The sequence below is a fragment of the Schistocerca gregaria genome, chromosome 3 (assembly GCF_023897955.1).
Source record: "Schistocerca gregaria isolate iqSchGreg1 chromosome 3, iqSchGreg1.2, whole genome shotgun sequence".
NCBI lineage: Eukaryota > Metazoa > Arthropoda > Insecta > Orthoptera > Acrididae > Schistocerca > Schistocerca gregaria.
In genome coordinates this window covers 949,117,854-949,145,053 of record NC_064922.1, presented here as the reverse complement: position 1 = coordinate 949,145,053, position 27,200 = coordinate 949,117,854, and the positions used below count along the sequence as shown (strand labels likewise).

At 43.1% G+C, this 27,200-nt stretch overlaps 1 protein-coding gene across 1 annotated transcript in view; it reads right to left on the bottom strand.

The window, feature by feature from the left end:
* Window positions 1-2,466: 2,466 nt before the first annotated feature.
* The window catches only part of LOC126355722 (uncharacterized), a 169,776-nt gene continuing 145,042 nt past the window's right edge, over window positions 2,467-27,200 (bottom strand). The window contains exon 12 of the mRNA XM_050006089.1: window positions 2,467-2,606. Within this exon, the coding sequence (XP_049862046.1) occupies window positions 2,467-2,606 (140 nt within the window). The remainder of the gene's footprint in view (window positions 2,607-27,200) is intronic.

Below are 27,200 nucleotides of genomic sequence, written 5' to 3'. Positions count from 1 at the left end.
CGAGCCGTGTACCTCCTTCCTGGTGGAATGACCGGAACTGATCGGCTGTCGGACCCCCTCCGTGTAATAGGCGCTGCTCATGCATGGTAGTTTACATCTTTGGGCGGTTTTAGTGACATCCTTGAACAGTCAAAGGGACTGTGTCTGTGATACAATATCCACAGTCTGCGTTTATCTTCAGGAGATCGGGGAACCCTCGTGATACAAAACTTTTTTTATGAGCGTATTTCCTGTGTAAATGGCGTTCTCAGTCGAGTAACCCTTATCGATCCAAAATGTAATGTGCTAAGTAAATTGGGAACCACATTTTAGTATATGATGGAAGAAGACGACACCTTAATGTGTGAGAGTGCAGTCTTAAATATCATGAGCTGAGTATAAGAGCTGTGTGAGGAAAGTAATAAGGCTGACAACACTGCGAGCAATCTGGCCACGCTGCATTGTTATGTTTGTGTAGACCGGTGTGTTCATCCCTTCCTAATGCTCAGTCCGAATTTGCTAGTGCCATCAGTGAAGTTATGTTTTTGTCGTGTGTTACTAAAATGGAACACCGGAACTTAGAGAAACGTTATGACATCTGGTTTTATGTTAAACTTGAAGAACCCGAGAGTGTGACCTTTGAAAAACTGGAACTGGCGATATGAAGATCACAACTTTTTCGCTGGAGCAACTCGTTTTTGGAAGGCCGAGAACACATTGAAGATGAACCTCGCTCAAGGAGACCTTCAATTTCAAAAAGTTGCTTTTTTGACATTAAGGAATCGTGTATAGAAATTTTGTTACCGCAGAACAAATTGTCAGTAGAGTGTTTTACAAAGATGTGCTTGCAAGACTCAGGGCAAGGATGAATCGAGTGAGACTGGACACTGCAGAGAAGTGGATGCTTCATCATGACAACTCCCCATGTCACACCCCCAATTGCGTCACGGAATTTTCGACCACAAAAGCCGCTCCTGTAGTTCCACAGCCTGCCGATTCACCTGATCTGAGCCTTTGCGGTTTTTTTCTTTTCCTGAAGTTGAAAAATGTTTTTAAAGTACATCATTTTGGGGCTCTGGACAATGTTCAAACGAATGTGACGGACATGTTAAAGGCCCTACCACTTGAAGCCTTTCACCGCTGCTACCAATATTGGGAACAACAGCTCCACCAGCGTTTAGCTGCCGAAGAAAACTACTTTGAAGGGAGGAGTATTGTTAACAAGTTTGTCTGCGTGGACATCTTCTGCAGCAAATACAGAAATACTTGTTTTGTAAATAATACAGCCTTTTCTTGCAGCAACTTAATTTATTTTTCCCGGATGCGTTTCGCCTTTTTCTTACTCTAAAGCATCTTCAGTGGGATCTACATAGAACGATACCACACACGAAACCAAAACAGCAAAGAAAACCATGTTGAATAACCAAGTACACATGGCAAATAATTCATTGTTTACACCAACAGATAAAGTAACAGAATAACAATCCAAAAGATCATTATTATCATAATGATAGTAACAATAATACCACCCAACACCTTTTCACTCACTTGTCCATGAATCCCTCCACAGAACATGTAAACCAAAACTCACACCAGCTGACCACCAAAGCTTTCAGCCACTCTCTCTGACAGCTATTACATTCATATTCAACACTCTACAACCACACACACACAGATACAAACACGCACGTAGAGATACAAGCATCATGAATAGACATCAGTTTTCAACATAGACTTCTCTAGATTAGCAACGTATAGGTAAACAAACCAAACAGGAGGAAACACAGCATGAATACACAATATTTACGTCTTTAAAAGTACAGTTTTCGAACAAGTAGCTATAACTGGTAGCAAAGTAATAACAGTGCACAATAAAAAAGAAAAAGAAAAGTGTGAAAGAAAAAGTTCAGAACATAAAATTCTGCTTATGTTTCGGAAATGAAGTGGTGGTGCGAACTCCAGACGAGATGAGAGGAAACGCAGATGCCAACAAATTGTAAGTAACTACTTATTTACTTTTAAAAAAATGAGACGTGAACTGTTAGACAATCTGAAGATAATAAAACTGTATCGTTCTAGATCGTACTGAAGATACCTCAAAGTAAGAAAAAGGCGAAACGCGTCTGGGAAAAATAAGTTAAGTTGCAGCAAGGGAAGGCGGTTTTATTTAGAAGACAATTTTGTTGTTCGAAAAACCAAAAAACTTTGTTAGACAAAAATATCAACCCCATTCCTTTTTCCACACATCTCGTACACATGGTCTATCATCTTATCCAATAAAAAGCGAAAATATTAACACAAAGAAATGATTTAATATTCATAAGAATAAATAACAAGTAAAGCTTTTCCTTTGAGATATATTATGCACTTTGTTCGCGTTGCCTGAAGGTGGTGTCCGCCGCAAGAGCCCTATTTCCAGATGACTGGCGATACAGGGTGCTGTGACAGTGGGGTGAGCCGTGGCGGGGCGGCGGCGGCCCGCCGGCGTCAGAGGGGCGGCAGGAAGTCGCCGCAGGTGGGGAACCCCCGCGGGGGCGGAGCCATGTCCTCGGGCTCGCCCACCTGCAGGACCAGCTCCATGCCGCTCAGCTGGTGGAACACGAAGTGGCAGTGCATCAGCCAGAAGCCTGGAAAGACAGACACACGTCTCGTCACTTCAGCCGGCTCACAGGCGCTCCACAGTGGCTAAGCTGAAGCTCCGCGTACACCACAGAACAGACGGGCAGTGTATATATTAGTTAAAGACTCATACGTGAGAAGCGCTATAAGACATATTCTATAGCTAAAGGGAAATCTATGACATTGATAATCTGGGGTTTAAAGTGTATCTACAGCTACAGCTGAAAATTTGTGCCTGTCCTACACTTGAACCCGGACACCCTTCTTGTTACAAACAGTCGACTTGATGAGCTCGGCCACCTGGACGAGTCCTCAAAAGGCAGAGTATCTGGGTTCGAGTCTCGGTCCAACACAACTTTCCGTTTGGTTATGAATGTAATGTTGAATCGTACACGGATGCTCCGCTTCTTGCGAATGATAGCTTTGACTACCCTGGTCATCTGGACATGCTTCCCACCCAACCCAAATTCCGAACTGCTGTTCATCTCTTTGGTGATGCCGTTCACTTTCCCCTTTGCCCATAGTCTCAATGTATTCCCGGAAGGGGACGAATGATGACATGCATCAGACCTGTCCGAAAGAACAGACAATATGCATACCATAATATTAATACGTAAATACTAAAATTGAAGTACTGATTCTTAATATTAATTATACAAACAGGCCAATGTAACTTATCTAATTCGAAAGGTACTATGCCGTTGGTGTGCACAAAGAAAAAAATCGTATGTGTACATAGCCGTTAAGAGAGGTAAAAGGAAGTAGATGCTTTAAACTTCATAATTCTGATGATATCTTCTCTATACAGCATTAAAATCTCCAACACATGGGCATCGAAAATTGAAACGCTACAAACTTCTGCCCTGCGTGTCGATCAGCTGCTATTGTAGAGATGAGACACGTAAGTAAAGTTTCTGAAATTGCATTCTAGCGTCGTTCATGTGTACATGGTTCATTTGCAGTAAAAATCGCATACGGGCAGCTTCTATCAGAAAACTGCTGATGTCAGCAGTTAAAATCAAAATATCGCATTAACGGATCTATCAATAGCGTTGTGTATTGGCGCCGATATTTCACTTACTTTTCTGTAAGAGTAACTTTGTGATCATTCGCCGCCGTTAATTGAAAATTTGAAGCAAGTTCCTAACTTTAATTTCTTCATTTTGTATAACTATGCTTTCTGACTTCCCTTATTATACGCAAATTATATTTGGAAATTTGTCATAAGGCCTTATGGGACCAAACTGCTGAGATCATCGGTCCTTAGGCCTACACACTACTTAATCCAACTTATATTAACTTATGGTATGGACAACTCACACATACACCCATGCCTGAGGAAGGACTAAAACCTCCAACTACACAGACACAGTCTTCGTGAAGAAAGTAATACGACTGAGGACATCCATAACGATAATGCAGCTGTTTTACTGACCAATCATAATTTCAATACATTGTAGTAGCACCACTGTTTAAGATGGAAAAAGGTTATCTTCGGTGCAATATTTCTGAGCGCACGAGTTAAAGCGAGGCGCGGGCCTGTTGACAGCAAGTTACGCTACCAGCGGTTGCGAAGTGGAATGGAGGCCAAAGCGCCATAGAGCCACTGGAAAGAGTAAACGCAGCAGTGTGCATGGCGCAAGTTACAGGCAGAAGGGGTCCACTGGCGCAACCCATGAGTACATGACTCAGAGCGGCGCGTTTGCAAAACAGAGGCGCACCGCCGGATATAAAAAAGGTGCTGGTCCATTAACAAGTCATTTGAGGGTGACAGCCCTCCTGCACGGCGGGGCATGTCACACCACCGGATACACGTAGCTGGCAATAATAAATCACTTGGGAAACTCGGACGAGTTTTTATATGGCACCTCCTGACAGCCCATCCTCGTCCAACATGCATCTACAACATGTACATCAAAAATAAAGGTAGAGTTTTTAAAACTAATTGGTAAAGGAGGCCAATGAAACTTATTTAATGGGAAAGGAACTTTGTCATACATGTGCACAAAAAAACCATGTGTGTATGTAGCCATTAAGAAAGGTGAGTGTAAAGAGACATATACACATGGGAAAAGTTTTTCTGTCTCTCACGTCTACCAAGCACACTGATCAGGTGCTATCGTAGAAACAATACACGAAAGTAAAAACGTTCCATGAAATCAAATTCTATGGAAGTTCATGTTTAAATGTTGCAGAGGGTTCATTTGCAGTAACACAAGCATATTGAGCAACTACAATGCCACAAATGCTAGGTCGTTGACAGCAGCGGATAACCTGAAACGTAGTAAAGGAACCTTTGGGGGCAACAAAAGTTGTTTATTACCGTCTTTTTCGGACTTACTTTTGTCTCATAGTAAACGGAACTAACTTTGTATTCGATTGCCGTCGTCACTGCATAATTTGAAGTGTTCCTGATTTTCAGCTTCTTCATTTTGAAAAGCCACAACTTTCCTCATTGTTCAGAAACTATATTCGTTTTAGACTATGCCTCGAAAAAGAACAGTGACGAACTGGACTCAAGGACGAAGAGTTAGAAAGACAGTTTTTGTGTCGACAAAGTAAAGGAAATAATGTGAATGTTAATGAGGATAATACTATTTTTGTTTTGAAAGATACATTTAAATGTGCACTGAACGTAATTCCAAATTGTTTTGACAGTTATAATTGCGGTTTGATAAATTTGCTGTTGAGATTTTACACTGAAAATCATTCGTACCTGATGTTACGCGATATAATGCCATTCACACTGTATTGTCATAATGGAAAAGAGAATTTGCCACCGTTAACACGAAATTTATTTTTCAATGCATTGTATCAAGAACCTCAATTAATCGAATAACTGAAGAGAAACCAAAGAATTATTTCAAGAATATTCGTAGCTACAATGTGGTATTTGCTATGGGTCCGTTCTGAGGCTGAAATTTCAGATGCAGTTTTACGTGTAGTGTACCACTTTAAGATACATGATTTTTTTTTTTAATCACAGGTCAGGTACACTGAGCCGCACAGAGTAGCCGGACGGTCAAGTCGCCTTGTCACAGTCCCTGAAGCCAGCGAGGCGCTGATAATACTCGAGTTCGGTTCGCGGCGGAGACAACGTGTAAAAACTCGTGGCTCGGAGCATCGTATTAAGAAATGTGTTGAAATATTTCCAGAAACGTGGTCGAACTAACGGAATTTCTGGTATCTTATTCATTTCTTCTTACTGACTTCTTTTATGCCTGACATTCTTCAAGAGACGCTCACCTCTGCTCTTATCCACTTAATTTTCTGTACTTTGAAGAAACAATCTACGTCACTAGACTGCTAAATAGGTCTCTGTCTAAACTTTCGCTTGCCTGTTGGATGGCTTCCAGTGCAACAGAAACTTGTTTCTCAATATGCCATATAATTATTGACCTAATTTAAAAATTTTAAATGCCAGCATAATGTGCTCATTATAAGGTATAATTCTATGCCAAAGGTTTGACACGGTACAAGTGTTTGTTAGAAAGTGTGAGTTTATCTTGAGCCAGAATTGCTCATAAAGCGGAAATTACCCAGACTTACTTCATCCAGTATTTGATAATGAGAGAAATTAACGACTTTCGACGAACTTGAAACATAGTTTGAAACCTCTTCCAAATCTTTTCCCGCTTATATGCTTAACGTCCAGTGATTAACACATTAACTCATTTGTTAGCTAATGAGACGTTTCATTCTTGGGAAATCGATTCTTTAAAGAACTGGGCCCAGGGTTGTTGATTTTCTGTTATTTGTCAGCTGTAGAAAGCAACCACTGCCCTTCACCACAGAAGATATTAATTGAATTATATGGCCTACTGTGAAGTGTATTTATTAATTATGACAAACAGGAGGTCGAAAACTAACCAATATGACATTATTAATGAGTCTAATGAAAATTAAAGCTGTGACTAATCCGAAGGATCCTACTGGAAATGGTACGCCGTTATCTCCCTCCAACTTCTGAACTCAATTGCCCAGTGTGTCACAGTTTAACATGGACTCTGGGCCGTGGCGTTACACATCATTTCCGCATTTCAAACATCAGAGGAAAGAAGTGATAATTGACGGATACAAATCTTTGGAGTGACCGGAGCTCGAACCCGAGACATTTGGATCCATAGTCTGACAATTTACCAGTGAACCCAAGACCCGCACGTTATCGAGCCTCTGTCCTCAGTCTGGGCTGCTGCAGCTCTCCTCGCTACTCTGTGCTGAGCAGCCTCCCCTGCAACGTAGATCCGTTTGAACCTGATTGCTGTTTTCATGCCTAAATCTTCGTCTACAATTTTCAACCCTCAGACTTTATTCCATGGTAGTTCGAGCTGCCTCCTACCAACGGATCACTTGTTTTGGTCAAGTTGCGCTACAAATTCAATTTTCGCCCCAATTTGATTCAGTACCTCTTCATCAATTTTTCGGTCTACCAATGCAATCTGCAGCATTCTTCTGTAGCTCCGTGATTCAACAGCTTCTTCTTCTATAGCAGTACCACGTCTCAAAACTTTCTAACGAGTAAAACTTCCTGACAGATTAAAACTGTGTGCCGAACTGAGACTCTAACCCGGGACCAGAACTACCCAAGCACGATTCAGGCCCCGTCCTCCAAACTTCTGTGAAGTTTGGAAGATAGGAGACGAGGTGCTGGCGGAAGTAAAACTGTGAGGACGGGGCGTGAGTCGTACTTGGGTAGCTCAGATTGTAGAGCAGTTGCCCGCAGAAGGGAAAGGTTCCGAGTTCGAGTCTCGGTCCCGCACACAGTTTTAATCTGCCAGGAAGTTTCACATCAGCGTACACTCCGCTGCAGAGTGAAAATCTCATTCTTCTAACGAGTATATACGCAAGGGTTAGAGAAAAACGTAGAAACACCAAAACACAACAAATAATCACGCCTGATAATGTGTAGGAAAGCCTTTGGCATTCAAAACGGCTCCCAGCCGACTCGAAATTGATAAACACAGATTCTGTATGGGTTTTCAAGGGAACATTAGACCTTTCTTCCTGCAAAACAGAGACACGTGTAGGTAACGATGACGGAGGTGTAGCCGGCCGGAGTGTCCATGCGATCCTTTTCAATACCTCCTCATTAGTTATGTGATCTACCCATATGATCTTCAGCATTCTTCTGTAGCACCACATTTCGAAAGCTTCTATTCTCTTCTTGTCCAAACTATTTATCGTCCATGATTCACTTCCATAAAAGGCTACACTCCACACAAATACTTTCAGAAACGACTTCCTGACGCTTAAATCTATACTCGATGTTAACAAATTTCTCTTCTTCGGAAACGCTTTCCTTGCTATTACCAGTCTACATTTGATATCCTCTCTACTTCGACCATGATCAGTTATTTTGCTCCCCAAATAGCAAAACTCCTTTACTACTTTAAGCGTCTCATTTCCTATTCTAATTCCCTCAGCATCACCCGACTTAATTCGACTACATTCCATTATCCTCGTTTTGCTTTTTTTGATGTTCATCTTATATCCTCCTTTCAAGACACTGTCCATTCCATTCAACTGCTCTTCCAGGTCCTTTGCTGTCTCTGACGGAATTACAATGTCATCAGCGAACATCAAAGTTTTATTTCTTCTCCATGGATTTTAATTCCTTACTCCGACTTTTTCTTTCGTTTCCTTTACTGCTTGCTCAATATACAGATTGAATAACATCGGGCATAGGCTACAATCTACGAGACTAAGTTGGCATTGTTTGCTTAAGCGGCTCTGTACCCTGTTAGATAATAATTATTACAGGACACATCGAGCGGGATTAGCCGAGCGGTCTCAGGCGCTGCAGTCATGGAGTGTGCGGCTGGTCCCGGCGGAGGTTCGAGTCTTCCCTCGGGCATGGGTGTGTGTGTTTGTTCTTAGGATAATTTAGGTTAAGTAGTGTGTAAGCTTAGGGACTGATGACCTTAGCCGGCAGGAGTGGCCGAGCCGTTATAGGCGCTACAGTCTGGAGCCGCGTGACCGCTACGGTCGCAGGTTCGAATCCTGCCTCGGGCATGGATGTGTGTGATGTCCTTAGGTTAGTTAGGTTTAAGTAGTTGTAAGTTCTAGGGGACTGATGACCACAGCAGTTAAGTCCCGTAGTGCTCAGAGCCATTTGAACCATTTTGATGACCTTAACAGTTTAATGGCTTTCAAATGGCTCTGAGTACTATGCGACTTAACTTCTGAGGTCATCAGTCCCCTAGAACTAAGAACTACTTGAACCTAACTAACCTAAGGACATGACACACATCCATGCCAGAGACAGGATTCTAACCTGCGACGGTAGCGGTCGCTCGGCTCCACACTGTAGCGCCTAGAACCGCACGGCCACTCCGGCCGGCCTTAACAGTTAAGTCCCATAAGATTTCACACTCAATTGAACGTTTATGGACACATCGAAGCAGGAAGTGCAAGGAGAGAAGAGCAACCGCCGTCGGAAAACCGTGTATGTGGCGTGTTGGGATGCGGTCGTTAAATGCCCAGGCCCCGTTCTTGTGTTAGTGGGCACTTGTGCACGACATAATACATTTTCCTCGGGCACGTTACAATCCGAACAAATGATTTTCTTGCATTCCTCTATAGTCCACGTTTTATGGCTTCAGCACCACGTTTTCCTGCAAACTGCCTTTGCATCACTGACGAGTGGTTTTAGAATCCCAGCTAGTCCTGGAATCTCCAGCTTCTGGAGCTTCCTTCTTTTTCTTTTGCTGCTGACGGTGTTCGCGAGTGCGATATTCAGTTCTGCAGTGACTTCTGCATCTGACGTCCGTTTACTTTTCGTCACAATCCTCTTCAATGACCGTCTTTCACTTTCGTCCGGGTTCTAACGTAGCGGACGGTGTTTCTCCGCTTTCACAATATGCGCTTACACAGTTGATGCCTCTTCAAAACGCCAAACTCTTCGGCTCCTTTTGTTACGGAAGCACCCACAATAGTAGCACCAGCAGTTTTTCCACCTTAGAATTCAATAGCCGCGACATAAAGCGCTTACAACTACACTGAACACTCTGTTCTGGCCACGACTTATACTTGCAAACTATCGAGGACATTGCACAGGTGCCGTTCGCAGTCACATACGCAACCTGCAGGCTTGCCTAGTAACTGCGCTTATGCTCAAGAATGCATTTCTCGCATCGTTTCCACGTTTTTGTCCGCCACCTGTACAGTCTTAAGAAAATTCCGTTCATTTCGTTATTCCATAGCTAAATTATAGTTCTATGGCTATAATTTTACACATTCGGAATAGCGTCCCGGCGACATATTTCAAACTGATTCGAGCGACTGGATGCGCAGTAGCCTATCAACGCGTTAAACCACTGACTGCTCGAAGCAGCCGCAGACACACAGGGTGCGGGGCAAAGCGGGAACCCGTCTACTGATGAGTGCTCTCGCTCCAGACCGGTTGCGGCCATGTCCACACAAAACAAGCTTTTAAACTTGTAGAGTTATTTCATATTTCTTATTAATATTCTGTCTAATTCCATCGTTTTTCATTCCGAGCGAGCGTCTGTACACACCAATACTGCTCGTAAACTTGGGCCCGCTTGTAATTATTTTACTCGGCTGTGTTTTACACGGGCCGGTTGATTCGCCGTTGTGTAGGATTCTTCTCAATACAAAACTTGCCCTAACTTTTTATGCGGTTCCTTTCTCGTTTTCGTGTTTGACGCTAAACTTTATGGTATTGCGTAAGTACGTCTGCTTGCTAAACTCGTATTCTGGCTTCTGGTCACAGTTTAACGATAAAACGCAATTTAAATAATCAATTTGTGCGTGATTAAAATACGAGCGTTTTCTCTCTGTATTTGCCTTATTTACATTTTCATTTAAAATTCTCTTCATTTCTATCTCACTACAATCGTTTTCTCGAGCTGCAACAAAACACTCACAATTTTTTTTCCTAACTCATTTACTTTTTGCCTCAACTTTGAATGAACTTACAGATCAATTACTTAATTGTTTTTGTCATATACTACAGGCTGCATCCAAAATGTTTCACAAGGTGTTCTTAGAAATTCATCTTCGAATAAAAAAGGTATGAACATCTTGAACATACAGTGTTATCATGTTCTGGAAATCAGTTGCTCTACGAGACAGTTAATTAACCGCCGTTTTTTAATTACATCTCGCTTGAACAGGTACCGCATTTAACCAGCTTCATAACATTATTATTCTACAGGTTGAACAGCGGAGGAGAGTGCATCTACATCTACATCCATACTCCGCAAGCCACCTGACGGTGTGTGGCGGAGGATACCTTGAGTACCTCTATCGGTTCGCCTTCTATTCCAGTCTCGTATTGTTCGTGGAAGGAAAGATTGTCGGTATGCCTCTGTGTGGGCTCTACTCTCTCTGATTTTATCCTCATGGTCTCTTCGCGAGACATACGTAGGAGGGAGCAATATACTGCTTGACTCCTTGGTGGAGGTATGTTCTGGAAACTTTAACAAAATCCCGTACCGAGCTACTGAGCGTCTCTCTTGCAGAGTCTTCCACTGGAATTTATCTATCATCTCCGTAACGCTTTCGCGATTGCTAAATGATCCTGTAACGAAGCGCGCTTCTGTCCCTTGCATCTTCTCTATCTCCTCTATCAACCCTGTCTGGTACGGATCCCACATTGCTGAGCAGTATTCAAGCAGTGGGCGAACAAGTGTACTGTAACCTACTTCCTTTGTTTTCGGACTGCATTTCCTTAGGATTCTTCCAATGTATCTCAGTATCGCATCTGCTTTACCAACGATTAATTTTATATGGTCATTCCATTTTAAATCACCCCTAATGCCTATTCCCAGATAATTTATGGAATTACCTGCTTCCAATTGCTGACCTGCTATATTGTAGCTGAATGATAAAGGATCTTTGTTTCTATGTATTCGCAGCACATTACACTTGTCTACATTGAGATCCAATTGCCATTCCCTGCACCATGCGTCAATTCGTTGCAGATCCTTCTCGATTTCAGTACAATTTTCCATTGTTACAAGCTCTCGATATACTGCAGCATCATCCACAAAAAGCCTCAGTGAACTTCCGATGTTATCCACAAGGCCATAAGGTCATTTATATATATTTTGAATAGCAACGGTCCTACGACACCGCCCTGAGGCACACCTGAAATCACTCTTACTTCGGAAGACCTCTCTCCTTTGAGAATGACATGCCGCGTTCTAACTTATTTTACTGTCAAACTGTCTCACTTCTCTCTCGGAGGGTCTGATGGAATCGCAGTTCAATCTCTTAACACCCAGCCAATCAATTTCAAACTCGGTGCAGCCATCACTGTCACCTTGTAGTGCGTACGCAAACTAATTTTACTGATTTCGGTTACCTTTGCAGTGATGACATCATAAGAACAGTATACAAAATTCTCTGAAAATAACATCAGCTTTCAACATCCTAAGATCCTGATAATTCGTTTCAATACAAGGGTAGACTCGAATGGTGAAAGTAGCTACGTGTACACTGTACACTGTACTCCTTTTGCATAATAATTTAGTAGAAACTGGATCTCACAAATTAAAATATTAATTGAAATTCATGATTTTCTGGTTTTTATCTTAGAAATTAAGGAAGCAAGATAAATTAAGTAGGTAAATAAATAAAGCTAGGATGTTTAAATTTAAGTAGAAGAGAGATTCTCTATAATCATAAAATTGTGAGAAGTTTCAACAGAATAACTATAAAACTATAGCTATAGCGTATGTCCAAAGAGATAGTTCAGAGCTCGTCTACTGCGTGCAGTGTAATTAAATTAATTCTCTCGCCCAAAACATTTTACTTAGCCACGTCAGACTTTTGTTATTAATACTTTATTGTGTGCTGATTGCACAATTAAATTGAAAGCTTCATCGGCATCAGCAAAGGAAGCAATGATTTATTGAATAACTTGAAGTGGTGCATTACTAGCCCAGCGGCTAGTCGGGAGAGCAGATTTGATCAGGCGTTCCCTTAGCCAGCCGCACCGCGGCTTTATATGTAAGAACGCTGCGCGAGAAAAGAAAGGCCCCAGTTCTCTCCAGATGCTGATTAGTGCACCACCTGTGCCGGGAGTCGCGTCGCATCGGTACATCTACATCTACCTACATGACTACTCTGCAATTCACATTTAAGTGCTTGGCAGAGGGTTCATCGAACCACAATCATACTATCTCTCTACTATTCCACTCCCGAACAGCGAGCGGGAAAAACGAACACCTAAACCTTTCTGTTCGAGCTCTGATTTCTCTTATTTTATTTTGATGATCATTCCTACCTATGTAGGTTGGGCTCAACAAAATATTTTCGCATTCGGAAGAGAAAGTTGGTGACTGAAATTTCGTAAAAAGGTCTCGCCGCGACGAAAAACGTCTATGCTGTAATGACTTCCATCCCAACTCGTGTATCATATCTGCCACACTCTCTCCCCTATAACGCGATAATACAAAACGAGCTGCCCTTTTTTGCACCCTTTCGATGTCCTCCGTCAATCCCACCTGGTAAGGATCCCACACCGCGCAGCAATATTCTAACAGAGGACGAACGAGTGTAGTGTAAGCTGTCTCTTTAGTGGACTTGTTGCATCTGCTAAGTGTCCTGCCAATGAAACGCAACCTTTGGCTCGCCTTCCCGACAATATTATCTATGTGGTCCTTCCAACTGAAGTTGTTCGTAATTTTAACACCCAGGTACTTAGTTGAATTGACAGCCTTGAGAATTGTACTATTTATCGAGTAATCGAATTCCAACGGATTTCTTTTGGAACTCATGTGGATCATCTCACACTTTTCGTTATTTAGCGTCAACTGCCACCTGACACACCATACAGCAATCTTTTCTAAATCGCTTTGAAGCTGATACTGGTCTTCGGATGACCTTACTAGACGGTAAATTACAGCATCATCTGCGAACAGTCTAAGAGAACTGCTCAGATTGTCACCCAGGTCATTTATATAGATCAGGAACAGTAGAGGCCCCAGGACGCTTCCCTGGGGAACACCTGATATCACTTCAGTTTTACTCGATGATTTGCCGTCTATTACTACGAACTGCGACCTTCCTGACAGGAAATCACGAATCCAGTCGCACAACTGAGACGATACCCCATAGCTCCGCAGCTTGATTAGAAGTCGCTTGTGAGGAACGGTGTGAAAAGCTTTCCGGAAATCTAGAAATACGGAATCAACTTGAGATCCCCTGTCGATAGCGGCCATTACTTCGTGCGAATAAAGAGCTAGCTGCGTTGCACAAGAGCGATGTTTTCTGAAGCCATGCTGATTACGTGTCAATAGATCGTTCCCTTCGAGGTGATTCATAATGTTTGAATACAGTATATGCTCCAAAACCCTACTGCAAACCGACGTCAATGATATAGGTCTGTAGTTAAATGGATTACTCCTACTACCCTTCTTGAACACTGGTGCGACCTGCACAATTTTCCAATCTGTAGGTACAGATCTATCGGTGAGCGAGCGGTTGTATATGATTGCTAAGTAGGGAGCTATTGTATCAGCGTAATCTGAAAGGAACCTAATCGGTATACAATCTGGACCTGAAGACTTGCCCGTATCAAGCGATTTGAGTTGCTTCGCAACCCCTAAGGTATCTACTTCTAAGAAACTCATGCTAGCAGATGTTCGTGTTTCAAATTCTGGAATATTCCATTCGTCTTCCCTGGTGAAAGAATTTCGGAAAACTGCGTTCAATAACTCCGCTTTAGCGGCACAGTCGTCGATAACAGTACCATCGGCACTGCGCAGCGAAGGTATTGACTGCGTCTTGCCGCTTGTGTACTTTACATACGACCAGAATTTCTTCGGATTTTCTACCAAATTTCGAGACAATGTTTCGTTGTGGAACCTATTAAAGGCATCTCGCATCGAAGTACGTGCCAAATTTCGCGCGTCTGTAAATTTTAGCCCATCTTCAGGATTTCGCGTTCTTCTGAACTTCGCATGCTTTTTCCGTTACCTCTGCAACAGCGTTCGGACCTTTTTTGTGTACCACGGGGGATCCGTTCCATCTCTTACCAATTTATGAGGTATGAATATCTCAATTGCTGTTGCTACTATATCTTTGAATTTGAGCCACATCTCGTCTACATTCGCATAGTCAGTTCGGAAGGAATGGAAATTGTCTTTTAGGAAGGCTTCTAGTGGCACTTTATCCGCTTTTTTAAATTAAATTATTTTGCGTTTGTTTCTGATGGATTTGGAAGAAATGGTATTGAGCCTAGCTACAATGACCTTGTGATCACTAATCCCTGTATCAGTCATGATGCTATCAGCTCTGGATTGTTTGTGGCCAAGAGGTCAAGTGTGTTTTCGCAACCATTTACATTCGCGTGGGTTCGTGGACTAACTGCTCGAAATAATTTTCGGAGAATGCATTTAGGACAATCTCGGAAGACGTTTTCTGCCTACCACCGGTTTTGAACAAGTATTTTTGCCAACATACCGAGGGTAGGTTGAAGTCCCCACCAACTATAACCGTATGAGTGGGGTATTTATTTGTTACGAGACTCAAACTTTCTCTGAACTGTTCCGCAACTGTATCATCGGAGTCTGGGGGTCGGTAGAAGGAGCCAATTATTAACTTAATTCTACTGTTAAGTATAACCTCCACCCACACCAATTCGTACGGAGTATCTACTTCGACTTTACTACAAGATAAACCACTACTGACAGACACAAACACTCCGCCACCAATTCTACCTAATCTATCTTTCCTGAACACCGTCTGAGACTTCGTAAAAATTTCTGCAGAACTTATTTCAGGCTTTAGCCAGCTTTCTGTACCTATAACGATATCAGCTTCTGTGCTTTCTATTAGCGCTTGAAGCTCAGGGACTTTTCCAGCGCAACTACAACAATTTACAACTAAAATTCCGACTGTTCCTTGATCCAAGCACGTCCTGTAATTGCCAAGCACCCTTTGACATTGCAGCCCATCCCGCACTTTCCCGAGGCCTTCTAACCTAAAAAACCGCCCAGTCCACGCCACACAGCCTCCGCTACCCGTGTAGCCGCCAGCTGAGTGTAGTCAACTCCTGACCTATTCAGCGGAACTCGAAACCCCACCACCCTATGGCGCAAGTCAAGGAATCTGCAGCCAATACGGTCGCAAAACCGTCTGAGCCTCTGATTCAGACCCTCCACCCGGCTCTGCACCAAAGATCCGCAGTCGGTTCTGTCAACGATGCTGCAGATGGTGAGCTCTGCCTTCATCTCGTAAGCAAGACCGGCAGCCTTCACCAAATCAGATAGCCGCTGGAATCCAGAGAGAATTTCCTCAGATCCAAAGCGACACACGTCATTAGTACCGACATGTGCCACCACCTGCAGCTGGCTGCACCCTGTGCTCTTCATGGTATCCGGAAGGACCCTTTCCACATCAGGAATGACTCCTCCCGGAATGCACACGGAGTGCACACTGGATTTCTTCCCCTCCTTAGCCGCCGTATCCCTAAGGGGCCCCATTACGTGCCTAACATTGGAGCTCCCAACTACCAGTAAGCCCACCCTCTGCGATTGCCCGGACCTTGAAGGCTGAGAATGATCCTCTGAAACAGGGCAGGCAGCTGCATCTGGCTCAGCCAGAGACAGTGCCTGAAACCGGTTTGTCAGACGCACCGGGGAGGCTTTCTGATCAGCCTCCGGAGACGCCTTTCGCTGCCTGCCACGCCTTGGAACGACCTCCCAATCAACCACAGGCGAGGGCTCAGCCCCACTGCGGGCAGCAACCGGGGCAACCACAGCGGCAGACCGATCTGGGGACAGACGGGACGAGGTTGACATCCCCGTGATACCCGAGTCCGGCTCCCCACAGTGGTGCCCATTGGCAACAGCCTCAAGCTGCGCGACCGAAGTCAGCGCCGATTGCAGCTGTGAGCGAAGGGATGCCAAGTCAGCCCTCATCCGAACACAGCAATCGCAGTCCCTGTCCATTCTAATCGATGTTTAACAACAGTTACCGAAACACGAGTCCGTGCCTAGATAACGCAAGCGGAACACGCAAAGAATGTATCAACTAACCTGTACAAATGGCTAACGACTGCGCTACAATCTGCTGAATTTACGATTACAGTAACTAAAACTCGAAATTGCACCTCCTATACGAAACTCACACGCAATTTAAATAAGAATCTACGAAGTAAACACTAAAGCGCGATGCTACAACCCTCAAATACTATAATACGCCCGAAATATATGAATTAAACAATGCAAGTACCCAAAAACACCCAAAGAAATTAATTAAACTATCTAACAAATAAGTAAGCTAGGGTTATACGACTTGCTGCTGCAGCTGCTTATCCAACGGCGGCAGGGAGCACAATGATTGTGACCAACCGACACTGGCTGTTCAAAACAAAAACAGAAGACAGACGACTACGCGAATTTGCACTATTCAGGTACTAAGGCGCGATGCTACAACCTTCAAATACTATAATACGCCCGAAATATATGAATTAAACAATGCAAGTACCCAAAAACACGCAAAGAAATTAATTAAACTACCTAACAAATAAGTAAGCTAGGGTTATACGACTTGCTGCTGCAGCTGCTTATCCAACGGCGGCAGTTGATATAAACAGCCTCGAATGCAGTAATAAGTTACTCGGGATACGCGTAACCATGAAATCGTTTTCGAGTGAAGTGTTAATTTTGGGATGACGTTAATGGTCTATCTTTAGTTTGCGTATGTCGTATTTTCACGTGCCGCCACAGGACAGATATTCTACCATTATTTAGGGTGACGTTTGATGAACATTATCATCAAATTATGGCGAACATTTACTTAAACATTTAATTTGAACAGTTATAGTTGCATCAGCGCATTAGACTCTGAACTGCTCTGGTAGTTGGATTGTGTGGATTATTTTTGGTCTGTGACGTTCAGAATATAGTGAACGTTTTAGAGAGAATGGTTTTTGATTAAGAATCCCAGACAATCTCCTAATTCCTCAGAGCTATAAGCTGTAGCTACAAATGTATTTCTCAGATGAAGTGGGCACTAGGAATTCTAATTACAGGCTTCACGTTTTGCTAATCACTTTCTGGTTGTCAGTACTGTAGTTAGAGAGCCCGTGTTGAGAACGGCAAACAACAGCACTAAATAAATAATAGGAACATTTAACAATTATTCCACCCGTGGCCCCACAGTTTCTCTGCCTTTTGTCTCAAACTGTCAACAATGAGGTGGCATTCTAACCCATGGTCTAGCATTTCCCAGACTTTCTTTTCTTTTGCTGAAAGAATCATGTGAAAATGTTCACGCTTTGTTATTCACTTCCCCCTGCAGGACTCCTGCATTCGAGAGTAAAATGTTCCTACCATATGAAGCCCAACGAAATTACTCGTCAAACAAATGTTGGATACATCCTGATATTCTCATTCACGATTTTTCACTAGACCATGCTCCTGAACGAAGACTCTGTAAATAACAACGAAAAAGAGAAATAAGGGGCAACATATAAGACAAACCATGGAGGGCACGGTCTTTGATATACAGGGTTATCCGACATACTGTACACTACGTCATCGTAACAATACATTATGTATACCGAATCTTCCGCTTTGCAGAGAAATGAGAGGTATCACGAAACAGTAAAACTGTTTGCCAAAGCAAAACGTTGCCTTTCGCAGCCAAAATTCGTGTCAACTGAATTATCACTTTTTTTTTCACCTCGTGTTCTGAATAGGTGAAGAAACTTGAAAAAAATAAAATAAAGAGAGACAGATAGAGAGAATTCTAGGCGAATAAAGGTCAGGGGCATTGATGTGGGCGTCACCGATGCTGTTTAAGCTGTATCTAGCTGCAGTACTGGAGACCTGGCATAGAAAATGTCAGGTTACCGGAGTGACAAGAGAGGACAGCAAGGCATTCAGCTTGTACCGCGCAGATAAGCAGACTGTCCTAGCAGAAGATGGTGATCTGACCTATATGATAGGAAAGCCTAAAGAGGAATACAACAAGGCTGGCCTGAAAATGAACATTAAGTGTGAGTACTTGACCACTGGAAGTGAAAATGTAAATAATTTGGAAGTAGATGGAGAAGCAATTGTAAGCGTGGAAAAGGCGAGGTACCTTGGAGTGTTAGTTAATAAACAAGGTGCAACTAACGACGAAATCAACAGTAGGATTAAGAAAGGACGAGCTGTAACAAGCACAATGAATCCTGTTCTGTGGAACAAAAAGATAAGAACATCGAAGAAGTAAGTGTGTAAGACTACAGTCTAAAGTGTAGTTTTATGTGGAGCAGAATCCTTGGACGTTAGCTGAAAGTAAGACTAAACCTCTTGCCATTGAGGTGGATAACGAAAGACGAGCCTCAAGCTGTAATTGAATGGGGAGGAAAGCATATGACGCAATCCGACAAAGAATAAAAATGGATAGAGACCACATCCAGCAAAAATAGCTGACGTGGTTTGGCCATGTGAATAGGAAGACAGGACATGAAATAGCATACTATGATGGATGCCATTTGAGCGGAAGAAAAGAGATCGCCCATGAGGCAGCTAGCAAGGTGATGTGAAGCAGGCAATGGAAGCAAGGAATACGAACGTTGAGGGAAGGCAACACAGAAGTAGATGGCTACTGGAGGCGGAGAAACGGCGTCAGCGGTAGATAACCTATAAGAAGAAGAAGAAGAAAAAGAACAACAATGCAAGTTTATCCTGGTTCCAAGGCGTCCTTAGTTGCAGAAATCTGAAACCTATTGCTGTATTGAACCACACAACAATTCCTGCTATGTAACACGGCTTATTGGTTCCTAAGATATTGACAATCAACACTTACTTTCCCATACATCGACAGCGAATTATAGTCTACATATATGTGGTAACCAGAATTTTCAGCCGCTTTTTTACCGTTTTCCTCCCACAGTGTTGTCCAAGTGTCCCCTAACTTTGTCTTCGTAGGCTGTGGTTTCTTCACAATTTCTTTCCTGCAGTTTTTCGTCATCCTTTTGTTTTCATCTTTTTGCTCTCCAAAGAGTTTTTTTGTGTCACTACAGTGGCGGGGCCTATTCACGGCTTTTCTGATGCCGCACACGACGCTCTTACAGAAACCTCAGTAAATAAGTCACATGAGTAAAACAGCTAACTAAGTAGCTATCCGGGCGCCAACGACGGTTGGTATCACTGGTGCGGCTCTGCTAGAGCTCTCTCCTACAAAGAAGTTCTGCACACCATTCTGTACTAGCACTCTGGCTGAGTGAGGTGGCGCAGTGGTTGGCACACTAAACTCGCATTTGGGAGGCCGACGGTTCAAACCCGCGTCCAGCCATCCTGATTTAGGTTTTCAATTATTGGCTTAAATCGCACTAGGCAAATGCCGGAATGGTTGCTCTGAAAGAGCACGGCCGACTTCCTTTCCCATCCTTCCCTTCTCCGATTAAACCGATGACCTTGCTTTTTTGTTGCCTTTCGCTAATGAACCAACCAACTAGACTCCCGGGAAAAGCACATAACTGAGAAATGAAGAATTGATATGCGCGAGCCTTCTTCGAAGAACATCAGTTACCGCTGTTTTGTTGGTCGAAACGTGGCCTGACACACTGCCCGTGTCCGGCTGGTCCCGGCGGAGGTTCGAGTCCTCCCTCGGGTATGGCTGTGTGTGTTTGTCCTTAGGATAATTTAGGTTAAGTAGTGTGTAAGCTTAGGGATGATGACGTCAGCAGTTAAGTCCCATGAGACTTGACACACGTTTGAACATTTTTGAACACTGCCCGTCAACCTATTCGAAAGGAGGACGGTTAAAATCCGCGTCTGGCCACCCTGATTTAGGTTTTCCGTGATTTCCCTAAATCGCTTCAGTTGAAAGCCGGAATCGTTCCTTTGAAAGGATACGAGCGATTTTCTTGCCCATCTTACCCTAATCCGAGCTTGTGCTCCGTCTGTAATGACCTCGTTATCGACGGGTCGTTGAAAACTAACCTCCTCCTCGACACTGTCATCAAGTAACCTCTGTGGACTCGCAAACATATCTCGTGGTGGGAGATTCCCAAAAATAGTTTCAAGGTCTCTTTGATTCCTTGTACTAACTCGAGCGGATGCAATGATAAAGATATCGCGGTAATATGGATAGGCGGCTCAACGAAAGAGCGCTGTATGTTCCAGTTAACGAGAGAAACAGGGCGCCTCTAACAGTATCATGACACTAGTCGATGAGCACCACCTATACACCAGACGCCTACATGTGGACCGCTGCAGCACTACATCCTGAGTTGCTTACTACTGGATCCGTCAGAGTTGGGTGCCGAGGAATAACTGGGTGCTTAGACAGAAAATATAAATAATTAGAAGCAGACATAATCTGGGTGACACTGGTATTTACTTAACTTTAATACAGTGAGTCCAATTGTTTCTCATTAGTCAGAGCCTAGCAGTCATAAACAATCACATTACAGAGAAGCTACGAATAAGGCTGGTAATCCACTGGAGGGATTTGCGTTATAAAACTGGACGGGATCGGTCGTGTGGCTTCCTTAACCGTGACTAATGCAGCAGGTGTGGCTTCAAGATGGCCGTGGGCTGGCGAGGCCGCCACACGGTTTAGTGCCGACATCGGGATGCGTTCTGCCTCGTGCGGGCGGTATCGATAATGTACGACACCACAGTTGCATTGTCTGTCTTCAACGCCGGCCGCGGTGGCCGAGCGGTTCTAGGTGCTTCAGTTTCGAACCGCGCGACTGGTACGGTCGCAGGTTCGAATCCTGCCTCGGGCATGGATGTGTGTGATGTCCTTAGGTTAGTTAGCGTTAGGTAGTTCTAAGTTCTAGGCGACTGATGACCTCAGAAGTTAAGTCCCATAGTACTCAGAACCATTTTAACCATTTGTCTTCAACGACGCCCCATCTGCCTTTGGACTGAAATTAGAATTTTTGGCATCCTTTGACCACATTGTACAAAGTAGAATATCCATATAGTGCAGGCACATTCCAAAACAACTTGGATACCACACTGAGCAGCGAAATAAAATGGCCACTTTTTTTAAACCCAGACATGTTCTCCTGCTGTGACAGTGAAGTTCCAAATTTGACTCGAAGGTGTCATCAACCTTTTTCTGTAGTGGTGCAAAAGCGTGCCGTCCTGTGACGTCATACTCGGGCTCTGTGATGCTCTAAACAGCAAGGTGTCGACACAAAAAAAAAGGCCACAGCTCAGAAGTTGATGTGAGGTGTGAGGAGGGTTAAGGACGACACTTTGGTAGCAATTTCAACATAATTGGTGGACGTGTCACACCACGGAAAAGTTCGTCACACCCTCCCTGTCCACATCTCACACCATCTCTGAATGCCTCTGCGACGGATTTCAGAAACACGACTCCCAGCGCTGAAATCGGAGATACAATTCTAATGCGTGCACACTAGACAGCTTATCACAACGAACTACTAACGCCAAACATATTCGCTGCGCCGCGTGGGAGCGCACTCCTCTGCCCAAAGAGCAGCATTCATTCGCACTTGGGTGATCCACAATGCGATTCAGTCGCTTACGATTCCTTTTCGCAGTATGCAAACGGGAAAAATTTCCCGTACTCATAGTTTCTGAGCTTCGTTTCGAATGATCTTCCATTCTGTCTTGTTATGTAGGTGGTATCCTCACTTACTGTTACGGTGGGTCGGTGATTCTGTGAATCTTCTATAGGAAAAATCCTCAGTTGCTATTAATTTTGTAGGTCATTTGGAAGCTCTTGTTTACGGAACTTCGAGTTGATGCGTCTATCCATGCGGACGGAGGGCATACTCTGCTGCTACATCCTTTTCCTGTGTGTTTCTCGTGATTAACGTGTCGGAGAGTTATAGAAACTGAGCTCTAACACGGAAATGGAGTATTTCGAGACCCATTTTTGTACAACGCGTTTTCTTCCTCTAGGTGTGGGGGATGTTTCCTGGAAGTTTAGTGATGCCTTTACGTTACACCCTGTGTGTTTCGTGCATATGTACAGGGTGTAACTAAATTCCCTTTAAAGAGTTTAAGAACTTGTAGCATGGGCCAAGACGATTAAGTTTAGCACAGAAACTCACGTACGGAAACGTAGTTTTCCAGCCACACGGAAAATGTCATACCACACCTTCAAATCGTCCACATTTTCGGAGCTACTGACTAGAGTATTTCGTATGTCATTCACCGATCACATAATGTCCCATACCGAGCCATGGACTTGCGTCAAAACATGTGGTTCCAGCTCGATGGCGCACCACGTCATATTTCAGGTGCGAGATGATCTCGACCAGTTATTTGGGCGACTGCGGACAGGTCGTGCTAGCCCCATTGCTTGGCCTTTACGTTCTCCCGACTTGAACTCGCGATATTGCTGACTGCAATGTCACATGTAATCCTCGATTTACAAGTCCCCTGTGGGAACCGAGGAAGACCTGCTGGTGCTGGTTTTGGTTCCGACGGATGCTGGATGACCAACGATTGGTGATCACGTGAATCAGACCCTGGTGGAAAATCCAAAGACATTTGATCGTACGTACAGTATACTAATGACAGGACACAATCGAAGCCTTCTCTGCGCGATAGCAATGGAAATTCTATTGATGACAATGCTACCAAAACCGAGTTACTAAACACAGCCTTCCGAAATTCCTTCACCAAAAAAGACGAAGTAAATATTTCAGAATTCGAATCAAGAACAGCTGCCACATAAGTAACTTAAAAGTAGATTTCCTAGGAGTAGTGAAGAAACTTAAATCACTCGCGAAAAGCAAGTCTTCTGTCCAGACTGTATATCAGTTAGGTTCCTTTCAGTAGCTCGATACTTAACAATCATATACAACCGTTCGCTCGACGAAAGATCCGTACCCAAAGACTGGAAAGTTGCACAGCTCACAACAGTATTCAAGAAAGGTTCAAATGTGTGTGAAATCTTATGGGACTTAACTGCTAAGGTCATCAGTCCCTAAGCTTACACACTACTTAACCTAAATTATCCTCAGGACAAACACACAAACCCGTGCCCGAGGGAGGACTCGAACCTCCGCCGGGACCAGCCGCACAGTCCATGACTGCAGCGCCCCAGACCGCTGGGCTATCAAGAAAGGTATTAGAAGTAATCAGCTAAATTGCATTCCCCTATCATTAACGTCGATATGCAGAAGGATTTTGGAAAATATATTGTGCTCGAACATTATGAAATACTTCGAAGAGCACGGTCTATTGACACGCAGTTAACATGGTTTTTACAAAATATCGTTCTTGCCAAACACAACTACCTCGTTATCCACATGAAGTGTTGAGTGTTATTGAAAAGGAATTTCAAATTGGTTTGGTATTTCCAGATTTCCAGAACGCTTTTAACACTGTACCATACAAGCGGCTTGTAGTAAAAATTGCGTTCTTATGGAATGTCGTCGCAGTTATGCAACTGGATTCGCAATTTCCCGTCGGACAGGTCAGAGTTCAGCGTAACTGACGGAAAGCCACCGAGTAAAACAGAAGTGATTAGTGTTGTAGGATCTCTGCTGTTCCTTATCTACATAAACGATTCAGGAGACAATCTGAGCAGCCGTCTTCGGTTGTTTGCAGATGACGCTGTCGTTTATCGACTAGTAAAGTCGTCAAAAGATCAAAACAAATTGGAATACGATTTAGAAAAGATATCTGTATGGGGCAATTGACCCTAAGTAATGAGAAGCGTGAAATTATCCACATGAGAGCTAAAAGGAATCCGTTACACTTGGGTTACACGATAAATCAGTCAAATGTAAAGGCTGTACATTCAGCTAAATATCTGGGCATTACAATTACGAACAACTTAATTGGAAAGAACATATAGAAAATGTTGTGAGGAAGGCAAACCAAATACTGCATTTTATTGTCAAAACACTTAGAAGACGCAATAGATCTACTAAAGAGACTGACTGCACTACGCTTGTCCGTCCTCTTTTGGAGTGCTTGTGTGGGATTCTTACCAGGTACCGTTAACGGAGCATTTCGAGAAAGTTCAAACAAAGGCAGCACGTTTTGTGTTATCGCGAAATATGGGGGAGAGTGTCACGGCCACAGTACAGAATTTGGGGTGGACATAATTAAAACAAAGGTGTTTTTCGTTGCGGCGCAATCTTCTAACGAAATTTCAATCACCAACTTTTCCTCAGAATGCGAAAATATTTTGTTGACACCGGGGAGAAACGATCATCATAATAAAATTAGGGAAATCCGAGCTTCCATGGATATAGGTGTGCGTTTCTTCCGCATGCTGTTCGACATTGAAATAAGAGAAAATTATTATGAAGGCGGTTCGATTAACCCTCTGGCAGGCACTTAAATCTGATCTGCAGAGTATCAATGTAGACGTAGATACTGTACGTCTGCTGAAGTCGTCGGTCGTCACGTGCTGTTTGTAACTGGGCCTAGACGACAAACAGCAGGAGACAGAGAGAAGCGTGTGTTGTCGTATTGTGCATCATCATCATCATCATCATCATTTAAGACTGATTATGCCTTTCAACGTTCAGTCTGGAGCAAAGTCCCCCTTATAAAATTCCGCCATGGTCCCCTATTCAGTAATAACACTGGTGCCTCTTCTGATGTTAAGCCTGTTACTTCAAAATCATTCTTAACCGAATCCAGGTACCTTCTCCTTGGTCTCCCCCGACTCCTCCTACCCTCTACTGCTGAACCCATGAGTCTCTTGGGTAACCTTGCATCTAACATTCGTGTAACATGACCCCACCATCTAAGCCTGTTCGCCCTGACTGCTACATCTATAGAGTTCATTCCCAGTTTTTCTGTGGTTTCCTCATTGTGGACACCCTCCTGCCATTGTTCCGATCTACTAGTACCTGCAATCATCCTAGCTACTTTCATATCCGTAACCTCAACCTTGTTGATAAGGTAACCTCAATCCACCCAGCTTTCGCTCCCATGCAACAAAGTTGGTCGAAAGATTGAACGGTACACAGATAACTTAGTCTTGGCACTTACTTCCTTCTTGCAGAAGAGAGTAAATCGTAGCTGAGCGCTCACTGCATTAGCTTTGCTACACCTCGCTTCCAGTTCTATCAATAAGTCGCCATCCTGTGAGAATATGCATCCTAAGTACTTGAAACCGCCCACCTGTTCTAACTTTGTTCCTCCTCTTTGGCACTCAATCCGTTTATATGTTTTTCCCACTGACATTACTTTCGTTTTGTAGATGCTAATCTTCATACCATAGTCCTTACATTTCTGATCTAGCTCTAAAATATTACTTTGTAAACTCTCAATCGAATCTGCCATCACAACTAAGTCATTCGCAAATGCAAGACTGCTTATTTTGTGTTCACATATCTTGATCTCACCCAGCCAGTCTATTGTTTTCAACATATGATCCATAAATAATATGAACACAGAGGAGACAGGTTGCAGCCTTGTCTTACCCCTGAAACTACTCTGAACCATGAACTCAATTTACCGTCAACTCTAACTGCTGCCTGACTATCTATGCAAAGATCTTTAACTGCTTGAAGAATTTTGCCTCCTATTCCATAATCTCGTAAAACAGACAATAACTTCCTCCTAGGAACCCGGTCATATGCCTTTTCTAGATCTTAAAACATAGATACAATTCCCTGTTCCACTCATAATACTTCTCCATTATTTGCCGTAAGCTAAAGATCTGGTCCTGACAACCCACACAGATTTTCACCCAATTTGTCCTCAACTAATACTCGAACTTTCCTTTCAACAATACCTGAGAAGATTTTACCCACAACGCTGATTAAAGAGATACCTCTGTAGTTGTTACAATCTTTTCTGCTTCCATGTTTAAACATAGGTGTGGTTACTGCATGTACTGTATTGTGCATGTAGCGGGAAAATGGTACGTTTCCGGACCTGGTTTCCTGTGCTAAACTTAACCGTCTTCGTCCCAATACTAGTTCACAAAGTCTGTAAAGGGAATTTAGTTACATGCTGTAAACTTAAATAATATTCATTCATTGTGTTCTGTCCATATCGTTAATGCGTCTTGTTTTTTGACAGGTCGAACTAAAAATATATTCTTCTTAAAAATTTCTTGTAAAGTTGCTAGCTTGGCAGCGCTTCAGCAGCTGTACAGGCAAAAGCTTCAATGGAAATAACAGCCAAACAGTTGGAGAATACTGGTTTATTACACCTCCACAATGGTTCGAACAGTTTTAAAACTGTCTTCTTCGGAAGATATTGTACGTAGAATCTCTGTCTAGTATATCGCGTTATCATCCCCTTAATCAACTTAATTTTATCCATATTTTGCAGCTTCAAACGTGACTGTACTCAATACACTCGAAGAATGAATTAAAAAAAAAAAAACACTTCAGTCACAACTTTCCGTCTTTTAATCAGAACACGATGCATATCGGGCCCTGTGGGTCCATCTTCAGGTTTAATTCGTCTTAATACATGCTTTATTTGTTCTCTTGGATGAGATGAAATGCATATTCCTGTCACGAAAAGGTTTGATGTTAGGTTACGAATTTCGTAAGTCAGACGCGGAAGATAAGTCCCAAATTGTCGAAGAGATGAATAGTGTGTACTTAGGAAATAATCCAAGAAAAGCGTTTTTAACGTTTTAGTAACAGCATCATTTTTTTCCTCCATCGTTTTCGAGGATATCACTTCATCCAAGAGGCACATTCGCAAACACATGTT